Source organism: Schistocerca cancellata, chromosome 1, assembly GCF_023864275.1.
Source record: "Schistocerca cancellata isolate TAMUIC-IGC-003103 chromosome 1, iqSchCanc2.1, whole genome shotgun sequence".
Taxonomy (NCBI): domain Eukaryota; kingdom Metazoa; phylum Arthropoda; class Insecta; order Orthoptera; family Acrididae; genus Schistocerca; species Schistocerca cancellata.
In genome coordinates this window covers 254,576,310-254,587,662 of record NC_064626.1, presented here as the reverse complement: position 1 = coordinate 254,587,662, position 11,353 = coordinate 254,576,310, and the positions used below count along the sequence as shown (strand labels likewise).

The following is an 11,353-nucleotide window of genomic DNA, read 5'->3' as shown; positions in this document are numbered from 1 at the left end:
ACTACCATCATGTTTTGCACTAAAGGACATGGTGGAATAAATGAATATGAAGAAGATATTCTGTCCGAGAGAGCTGTGTGCACTGATTCAGCAAAATTTGATAAAATACCATCTGAGAATCTCCCACATACTATAACGACTTGAATCAGGCCTCATTGGAATGATTGGGCTTATGAAAATAAAGCAAGATGCTATGCTATAGTGGTACCTAATCTCTGATTACATCCTGGGTAGCAAAATTTCAGATATAGCGTAAACTTTATAGCGGCAATGACATGGCTTTTCTTCAGTCATGGGAGATTCTGGGAACATCTCTACTACAGCTTCTTCATGTGAATTCAGCAATGAGGAACATGTCAACCATATTTTCTTTTGCTGCAACATAAAATATAAAGAAACACTGTAATTACTGCAGCATCTGATGTCCTCTGGTAATGCTTTACCAATGAGTATTCAAAAGTTTTAGCAACAGAAAACAAAAGTGTATAACCTTCTGTACAAGTTTATTACAGGAGAAATCAGAATATATAAAACATGTTTTCTATAATTTTTTTACATTATACTATAGTAAATGAAGAATGTAAGAAAAGATAGATTGCTACTTACCATCAAGAAGACACATTAAGTTGCAGACAGGTACAATTAAAAGACACTTACACAAAACTTTCAGCCACAGCTTTCATTAGAAAAAGAGAGAGAGAGAGAGAGAGAGAGAGAGACATCATTTGTACACACAGGCAAGTGCGACTCATGCATACTTGACCACAAACTCCAGCAGCTCAGGCCAGAATGCAACTATCGTGTAGGACAGCAGCAACCATCTGGAGGGTGCGGTGATGAGTACTGTATGGGTGGATGGGCAGAGGAATGCTGTCTGGTGGAGTGTGCAGGGACTAGAATGCCAACAGGTACAACATCAGGAGGTCGTAGGGGAGGGAGGTGGGGAAAAAAGGAGCGCAAAAGAGAGGAGTGGGGAAAGATGGGTGGGTGTGGTGGCAGAGGGTGACAAACATAATAAATGGTTAGGTATGATTTGTGTTATCAAATCTCCTTCATAATAATGAACATATTTTTAATTTTCTGAGATCACTGACTTAATTTTATGGTAAATGAATTTAATGGTTAATTGCTTTTTTAAAGGTTCAGTCTGTTACACATGTGTTAAAAAATCATTTTGAGGCAGGCTGTATGGGTGTTGTTCAAATGCCATTTTAAAAAAATCTCTGGAAGGAACACAAAATCTTTGTGACTTCATATCTATATATTCATATGGACAAATTTACATAAATCATAACAATGTCCATGTTATGATCAATTCAGCTGTAAAAAGTGCTGTACTTTTCAGCAGTTGGAAACAACAAATATCTTTCACAATCATTCTCAAACAGGTTTTTATTCTTCAACTAATAATGATGCACAGTTATGGCCAGAATTACCATATATACAGCAAAGTAAAACACATCACTGTTCTTGCAGGCATACACATTTCAAAATAGTGCATTCAAAGAATCTAAACAGCTCAACTGTTAGTCTGGTAACTAAATAATGAGCAATTATATATTAATTTTACATTATATCAGAGGGTTGAAATTGAAATTAAAAATATTAATACAGTGTCTTCAGTCAGCTGTGCTTATAATTGACTTTTTTTAAGTATTTCTGCACATAGACATTCTAATATATAAACTCCAGATGTGCAAGTTTTCAGCCAAGTTAACATTATCGTTACATGAAGCTGCAAACCAAAAACCTGCAGATTATGTTTTACAGAGAAAGCTTGAAAGATCACACTCATACATACAAGTACCTTACAATCATATTTTTCATACATATATATATATCAGTAAAATCAGTACAACTTTCACTGATAACTACATCAACGGTCAACATACGGAGATTCCTTCATGAACAAGTATTACAGGCACAGTAAAAGACATCTTAGTACAAACAGAAATGTTGGTTGGAACTACTGCCCATGTGCGATGAGGTATCTCATTATTGTATGAGCGAAACTACTGCAGCTAACTGTTCCAAAAATAGTGCACATGACACAAGTACGTAAGAAGGAGCTCTATTTGTACTGCAAATAATGCATTTTGTTAACAGATGGTAACCACTTTCAGACATGTGGCTTTGCAAAACTTACAACCAGTTGAATGAATTTTATTTAAATTACACCTGTTACATGCACTTACAAATACTTAAAAAATAAGAAAATAAGAAAAGAAACAAGTCCAACAGAAATGTTTTATTTCCTGCAAATAATGCTACTCATTTATTGTTTTTCATGATTTTTAGCTGCTTAGTTCTTTTGGTAATTCAAATACACTCATGGAGTATTTCAAGTCACTTAAGATTACTTGCTTGGTTTTGCAACTGTTGCCACTGGTCATTCCGACATTTGTATGCAATATCTATTGCCTAATCACTAACTATGAAAGAAAATACAACTATTGTCTTTTGCATGTAGACAATAGTTTGCATTTTTATGTGAATCATTTTCATGTATATATACTTGTACATAAAGCATCACCAGCAACATTATCTTAAGAATATTTAATGGTTTCATAACATATTTTATAAAGATACAATTTTGCCAACAACAAACATTTTATAATATGCTCAATAGACTCTACACTTCTATATATATTAACATCATCTTTCTTACTGGAATTCCTGTGATCTGTAAAAACAGGAAAGATTCCATAGATTACAAATAAATAAAGGAGAAGGATGAAAAAACACTTATAATGCTGGACATAATGAAATAAAATTTTTGAACTTATTTTTTCTGTTCTTTGATTTTTCCATCACCTTTGTGTTCACTACAACAGAAGGAGATGTGCAAACTTATCCGAAAAAAACTGGTTATAGAAGAACAAGAATTGTAAAAAAATTCAATTAAAGTAATCTAATACTTACTGCTGTTGTGACTTAAACTCCACATAAATAATTCTGTAGCAATTTTCTCTATTATAAATACACATCTTTATTCCTTCAGGTTTAACAATTATGTTATATTCTTTTCCACATCAAACTTACATATAAAAGAGTTATTCACACATAAAATGCAAGTACAATTGGTATAGACAACAAGACAGTAACAACATGCTTAACACATTTTCTGCAATATATGCCTTACACAGTATCCATTGCCTTCATTCAAATGACTTACATTCGTTTCAAATGAGTAAAGATATTCATCTCAGCACTGCTGTGAAATTATTGAAAACTGGAGCATGTAAATTAACCTCCACCTATATTATTTTTTCTGCTATCACTGTTATTCTTTCTTCAGTTTGGAAATTCTAAGACTGGCTGGGATCCTGTAGATATTATACAATTACATATTCTTTTCCAATAGCAAAATACATGAAAATTGGGTAAAAACAAAGACCGCATTTGGTTCTGAATGACAAGACTATGTCTGACAAGCTGAGAAAGTTTGGCAATAGGATCAAATTTATTTCTGTGACAATTTTTTCTTTCTTTGCTTTTCAGTTAGACTTGAACAATTTGAAGGACAAATTAAAGTTATATGTACTTCTGAATGTATTATTATCTTTATCAAAATATATTTAAAAAGTTTGTGACATGAAGCAGTTTACAACAATATAAAAAAAGGTTGAAAGAGACATTACAACAATTTAAGAAAATATTTTTGCAAACATATAAACATTTTGAGTTCTTTTAAATCAGTTTACCTTGGGAATACTTTTGTCTTAAATGAGCTTCAGATAATTTTGATTTCATTTCATTTGTAGGTCAATTATGAAATGGCATAAGGTACACAAAGCACAACATGTTTGTTTAAATTTTATGCAAAATCTCTTCACCAGCACAATGCAAATTCTTACCACTGATTAATTTTCTGCCACAGGGAATGTGGATATATATTATTTATTATCTGTAACCAGATAAGTGGGCAGCTACTTTTAGCAAAAAATTTAAACAAATTTGTTTCCATTTCATTTATTTTTGTGCCAGTGTTACACAAATATACAGGGTTGCAATTGATTTTTCACTACAATTACATGACAAAATATTCTTATGAAAGGTCAAAACTGTCATCTTTAAAGAACACAAAACTCATGAACAGTTTCAACATTTGAAGTTCATTTGTAACTAACAGCTTATTGTCAATGGAGGAAATATGATCCATTTCTGCACTTTATTCCAATTTCTGTCTATATAAAACCTTTAATTTATTTAATTTATAGTTACATAAAATTTTTGGCTTATGGCCTTCTTCAGATATTGTACATGAAATGTGAAAGTGTAAAATCAAGAAGGAAGAAACTGAATGACATTACAATATAAATAAAGCAAGTCAGACCGCACTGAAGACAGTGCTGAAAGTATAGTCTCATGTCAAGATGGCACCATTCCCATAACAAACAACTGATAACAGATTGATAAAACAACCAACAATAACTATGTAAATGTAACCTGCATAGTCATCTGCAAGACTGGAGACGTGGTGTGGACTATATAGAAAATAAGCTGAAAAATTTGCACAGGATACCTAAGGGCTGTATTTGAAATGTGCTTGAAGGTAAAAAGTTTTGCTCATAAAAGAACACATTCAAATATACTCTTCAATGAATGGACAGAGTTCAGCTCTAATGATTTTTTAGGAACTATGAAGGCTACAAGGCTCCTTAACAAAATGATGATGTGCTTCATGTTCTCTGCACTTGCCTGTGTCTGCTGCTGACTGTGCAGCAAGTGTTCAAACTTCCTACACTTTTATTGGCTGCCCTTACATTTAAATAAATATTGCTTTAATGCCTGTAGTGTAGCACTCATTTTCATCAATAAAATCTTCTAGTTTGGTTTTATTGCAGCAGTTTTCACTTTAATCATATAAATCTGAGACATGGATAAAGGTTGCTCAATGTTATGATATCTGCTAATGTAAAAATTTGGTCTTTCTTGTAATAATAACAAAAAAAGAAATAAAAGCAAAGTCACAGTCAGCAGTGATGTAAGTACAATTCAGTTGTCAAGAAAGTCATCAACTTTACTCTGTATACACATAAACCAGTCATTTATGTAAACATTAGACATTGAATTTTTTTGTGTGAGACACACTGCCCCAAAATTATATGGAAAATAGAAAATTATATGAAAAATTGATGAAAATCTGCATGCTGCATAATGCTGTAGATGTACATGTTCAAACATAATATGTCTTACTAATGCTGCGTGTGGGCAAAATAAGAATTTGGCCATATGAAAAATTGATCCTTCTGCTCTGACCAAAGTTTACAGGCACTTTCCCTTAACAGTAACGAAAACATTACAAGTGGAAATCCACTCCAAAAATATTCTCAATTGGGACTACCTCTCCACTATTATGTCTTAATTAAGAGATAGGACCCTCACTCTACATTGAGTCCAAACTGAAACAGACTGTATGATCTTTCAGCACAGAGAATGAAAAGTATGAGAAACAGTAATTCATTTCTAACTGTTGTCTTGTTATTCACATTTATTGGTTGGTATATACTGTAGGATAACTGAGACAGCAACTGGAAAAAAGGTACATGGCTTATGCACCTTTTTTCCACCCACATGTTTAAATAATCCACTATACTTTCATCTTAATCTCTGCAATTTATGATTCAACCAGCTGACTCTAGAGGCCAGGAGAGCAGTTTGACTGAATGATTGCACAGCTTATTACTGCTGCATAATGATGATAGATACTGTACAGTAGCTTTTAATTTAAAATTTGATGCTTTGTTATCATAAAAGAAGTATGGGAGTATGTTATGTTCACTCATGTAACTTTCTAGACATACATTCTGAATAAACAAATGGCCTACAGCACAAGTCTGTCCATTCTGGTTGAAGAAAACCAACAAGGGGAGAATTTTGGATTAATGAATATACAATAGCAGCAAGAAATATAGCCAAACAGCGTATTACTGCTTTGAATAAGTTAACACTGGTAAACATATTTGCATGTATAAAGGGCTGTTGCCAGACAAACATTGCAAGAAGAAACATTTAAATGAGGAATATCAAGAATAATTATTCAAAAGGTTTTAGTTAAGTGGGTCTATATAAATATAACATATGATACAAGCTAATTTTATCATAAGTAATGAACCAAAAACTGTACCTCTAAGTACTGCAAAGAATTGATCACATGTCTTGGCATATAGGCTAAATCTGCAAGGAACATAAGTCAAAATTTGTCACCAATTTTTATTAACTTTACTTAAGGTCGGTGTTAAGAGAGTGTCCTGCATTCAGGAGAAAGTTGTGCTAAATAAATCTTTTGAGAAAGCAAAAGGTGCTCATGCTAACAGGCTATTGAGTTTGGTCAAAATATATGGGAGTTGATGACAAAGCACCTGTACAAAAAAAGAAGTCATTACTGTCAAAGTAAATCTATTATTATATTTAAAAACAAAGATGATTTGACTTACCAAATGAAAGCGCTGGCACGTCGATAGACACACAAACAAACATAAACATAAACACAAAATTCTACCTTTCGCAACCAACGGTTGCCTCATCAGGAAAGAGGGAAGGAGAGGGAAAGACAAAAGGATTTGGGTTTTAAGGGAGAGGGTAAGGAGTCATTCCAATCCCGGGAGCGGAAAGACTTACCTTAGGGGGAAAAAAGGACGGGTATACACTCGCACACACACACACATATCCATCCACCCTTATACAGACACAAGCAGACAACCATTGGTTGCGAAAGCTAGAATTTTGTGTGTATGTTTGTGTTTGTTTGTGTGTCTATCGACGTGCCAGTGCTTTCGTTTGGTAAGTCAAATCATCTTTGTTTTTATATATATTTTTTCCCACGTGGAATGTTTCCTTCTATTATATTCATAAATCTATTATTATTTTGATGATCCAGATTTAAATGTTAAAGTACTTTACAAAATGTTCAGGAAATATTTTAAGGATCAAAATGGGAAAGCTATTACTATGAAATAAAATGCATACTTCAAATTTTTTACACAGAAATGTAGAGTGTCATTCTGCGAATCTAAAAATGATGTGTGTGACTATTGTTCACAGTGTGAGAGGAAACTTAAACATAGTCCTAATGACAGCTGCAGAGTTGAACGCTTACTTCACAAGAAAAAGATTGAAAAATACTTTGAAATTAAAAGAGAAATTTTAGAGGAAGCTAAAGACAGTGAGAGATGTATTGCCATAGAATTCAATGATGCCCAAAACTTTTCTGGCATCAAAGCTGAATGTTACCAGGCAGTTGTACAAAAGACTGCTGTAGATGTACATGTTCAAACATAATATTTCTTACTAATGCTGCATGTGGGCAAAATAAGAATTTGGCCATCATTACTTGTTGTTCATATGGAATGTCATTATACTTCTCTTCTCAATGTGTGGACACTTTTTCTTCTTGTGCGTTAGAAATTTTATCATAAGCTCTAAAGAAGGAAACCATTATTCCTACAGCTAAGCCGTACCTTGAAGCAATCAGTTTATGCTAATCTCCACCATTCAATGCTTGATTTGATGCTGATATAATCAGAGCCTGGAATGGATTAATGTGCAAGTTCTTTCTACAGGCCTCCTTTTTCTAGATGAATTCAGAGTATGGCTACAATACAAAACAGATGGAACATTATGTGCTTCAGGAACTTACACACTAAGTTATGTTCATTTCTGTTTTTTTGTGTATCTGACATACAAACACTTGAATCAGTTCAGTGTAATGATTGTTCTCCAGTGTTGGTAAACGCAACAGAGATAAAGGATGTTCAAGACTTATGCCAGTTCACTGACCAGGCAAGATTGAACTGAAAGTTATGTAGTGTAAAGATACCCAGCTACTCCAGAAGCACGTATATCTGATAATGAAGGTGATTTGCATGTCTTGTAGGTATTAACTGATAACATTTGTATATTGTTGGCAATAGTATTATTTATAAAATGAGTGTTCATTTTCAACTTCAGTAATAAATTGCATTATCTGCACAAATAATTTTCTGTTTACAGGTTTTTTATTACATAATCAATTATTACAGTATTTGCTAGGCAGAGAAAGCTTTTTAAAGACTCGTGCTCTAATGAAATAAGTATTTAAATGTCAAGAAACTGAACTTATTCTAATAAGGAAGCTTATATTTAACTCAGAATGCAAGAATTATAGTGGGGTATAAATGAAATAATTTTGTAAACAGAAAACAAAATTTTAAAGCTCTGTGTCTCAAAAACATGATTTCTGTCTATATCCCTTTTTCCAGCCACTGTCTCAATTGTTCCTGTATGATTAATGGTTTGTGTAGAACTCTTTTAAATTTTTAGAATTGAAATTGTCAGTTAATTTTACACTTGACCCTCACTAATGTTTTTATGTTTGATATGGTCTAATTTTGTTATACATAAAGAAAATATATTAAGAGAGTAGCCATGTACCCTAAGGACTAGTGCCACATGGCTATTTTGTTCATATATTTGCTGGCAGTTTCTTAAACTGGCAGTTATCACTAGTTTATGCCCACAGAGAGTACCATTTTGACTTGGAACTATGCACTGAGCACTGTCTTCAATTTGGTATGAGCTGCTTCATTTCTGTGGCAATATTAATGGACTTTTCTAGATCCTCATTTTACGCTTTTTCATTTGATTTAGTGCATCTAGTAATGGCTCTAAGGGAAAAGGTATTCCTGTTACAATGGAATAAGTTAAAAGTGTAACACAGGCAAAAGATGTAATAAAGAAAAATAGCTTTTAACTACAGGGAAATAAATTGTTAGTATGGAAGTGCAGACATGATTACCAAATGATAGTGGATTGTATGACAAATTTCCTTCATAAGAAGAAGGTGGCTTCATTAGTCAGTATATTTCAGAGCCCCTACTGAGAAAACAACACACAGTTTTAACAAAGACAGAAACTTTTGCATGGTTCCCTAGAATTAGACAGTAAGCAAGTCCCATGAATCTCCAAGGTAACATTATTGTCAAGTGAGATCAAATCTCACTGTGTACATGAAAATAATGAGTAACATTGCATGCCCATAATTATTGTGAATAATACAGTGAGTTTTATGATTATTTACATTTGAATGTTAGGATAAGAAACATAAAGAGTGGTGGAAGACAGTAGTCATAAAACCTCATAACTGAAAGTAACTATGAGAAATAATAATTCAGGAGCAAAGGTAAGAGCTTCGTATGAGTATAAGCTGACATAGTTTAGCTAAAATATTTTTAGAGCAATATTAAATAATAACTGCATGTACTATTTGCTAATGTCAGTATTAAAAGGGTGTAATAAAAGGCAGTGTGTATATTGCAACAGCTGAGACTAGTTTTTAATCAAGCAGTGGGAGGAGGGGGATGGTGGACAGAGAAATGATCTCTGCTTGAGAATACTATATTTGAATTCACAAAGTATCAGAAATGGTGATTTGGGAGGGGGGAGCAGTTGTGGGGTGGGGGTGGGGGGAGAAGATCTCTTTGAGTTTAGTATCTGAAAGATAAAATGTAATGTATTTGTGGAAAAATTTGAAATATACTCTCCCTGGAAATATGGAAAATGGAACATGTATAGCTATTACCCACTGAGCCTTCACAAGTTTTATTTTTAAAATAATGCATGGAATCAGTAGTTTAAATAACACCCCAAAGTAGTACTCCTATTGTCTTTAACAAAAAGAGGATAAATAGGAGTATAGTTACAAATAAGAGATTCATCTGAACTGAAATGAATTAAAAACTGAATTATGTCAAGGGCTTGTATTTAAAAACCTCACTAATGTTGAAATAAGCTTAATTGTTTGGATGTGTTTCCCACTAAGCTAAATAGCTTATCAAAAATACTCAGTACAGTTATTCACTATGAAAGAAGAAGTACTCATTTGAAAGTTGTTTTAGTTAAATGACCCTGCAGCATTTCAAACATTATTCTAGTGGGACATAATTGGTCCAATTTTAGTGATGTGATTGAAGGATTATAGGCATAAAAATAGTTTTATTAAACCGAATGAGACTATTTTCTGTAACTAAGCATTACATTCTATGATGAAAACAAACGTTACTGATATGTTAAACAGATTGTTCCAATCTCTGTATCTTTTATTTTCATATCAATAGTTCTGCATAAAAGAATGTGCTGGAGTGTAGCAGCATTACCTTGACAAAATGTAACTGGAGGCATCCATTGCCAGTGTTCAAGATTTTAGTTTTATTTTCTTCCATGGGAAATGTACCCAATTATCAATATCAGTGACATTATATTTGCATAGAGTACACTAGCAATTTTATGGCTTGGTAACTTACGATGTTGCAACGAACTAATAAAATCAACTGAATGAAGGCTATTCATAATATATCATTTTATCTTAAGTATTCAGATCTGTTGTAGATGACACAGCAGTCCATGTGCAACACACTAGCAGGTACAAAACATTCTTAACACAGCAGAGACGACAGTCCTGAAAGCTCACGTGTTGCATGGTGGGCATGAGCCACGCTGTGCCTGTTCTCGCACATACTCTTGTACGTTGAACTTGTTGGCATCTGAATTCCCACTCTTGCGTGCCTTCAGCTCCCTGAAAACAGTAATTTCAGTTGACAGGTATTTCAAAATGATATTGCTGTATATAAAATCTTTATTTATGCAGCTGCAGTTCACAGGTTTAATACTGATGAATAAGAATATGGAAACTTATGGGATTTCTGAGTTATCAGTTAAGCTGCAAAAATGCAGTTATTTCCTAAACTTACAGATCAGTTAGCTTTCAAAAAGAAAGTTAAGCACCTATACAACATTTATACAATGCAGCAATTTTCAGTTTTGTTAATGGATACATTTTCATGAACAGAATTGAGATAAGATAATGAGAGGTGGCTCATCAGAATGTGCTTGAAAGCCATGTTTGAAATTTTTAGCATTTCCACACAAATTATTGGTGTTCTTGTTGACTTTTAGCAGAAGGAGGTTAAAGTTAAGGCACTGCATTTTACACCCCTCTTTCCATCTCTATCATCGAGATCCTCAACACAACATTTCACTGACAAGTACTTATCACAGTCACTGACACTATTCAATCACTCATCTGCCACGTGCCTCTAATAAAAGTTGTCAGGTACCTTTTCTCTGGTGTTGCAGCAGATATTTGTGATTTCATTTTTGCATTGTATAGCTTGAGTCATTCCAGTACATAATTTTTGCCTTTTTGATGAGGTGCTAAGGAATTTTGTGGAACTGCTTGTTGTTCATTATTACATATTGATTACAGCTAGTCCTTTGCGTTAAAAGGCTCTCTCCTCCTAGCACAACATATTTTTATTCTAGATGTTAGCCATTCTTTTTTGTAGCCTCAAGTGTAAATGTCCCAGGTCCATTG

The 11,353-nt window shown here is 33.4% G+C and overlaps 1 protein-coding gene across 2 annotated transcripts in view; it reads right to left on the bottom strand.

Moving 5' to 3' along the window:
• Positions 1 to 1,242: 1,242 nt before the first annotated feature.
• Positions 1,243 to 11,353, bottom strand: part of LOC126170560 (ras-related protein Rab-37-like) — a 379,498-nt gene continuing 369,387 nt past the window's right edge. For both annotated transcript variants that reach the window (XM_049920735.1, XM_049920736.1), the window contains one exon: positions 1,243 to 10,555. In XM_049920735.1, coding sequence (XP_049776692.1) covers positions 10,447 to 10,555 — 109 coding nt within the window. In that variant the 3' untranslated portion in view covers positions 1,243 to 10,446. The remainder of the gene's footprint in view (positions 10,556 to 11,353) is intronic.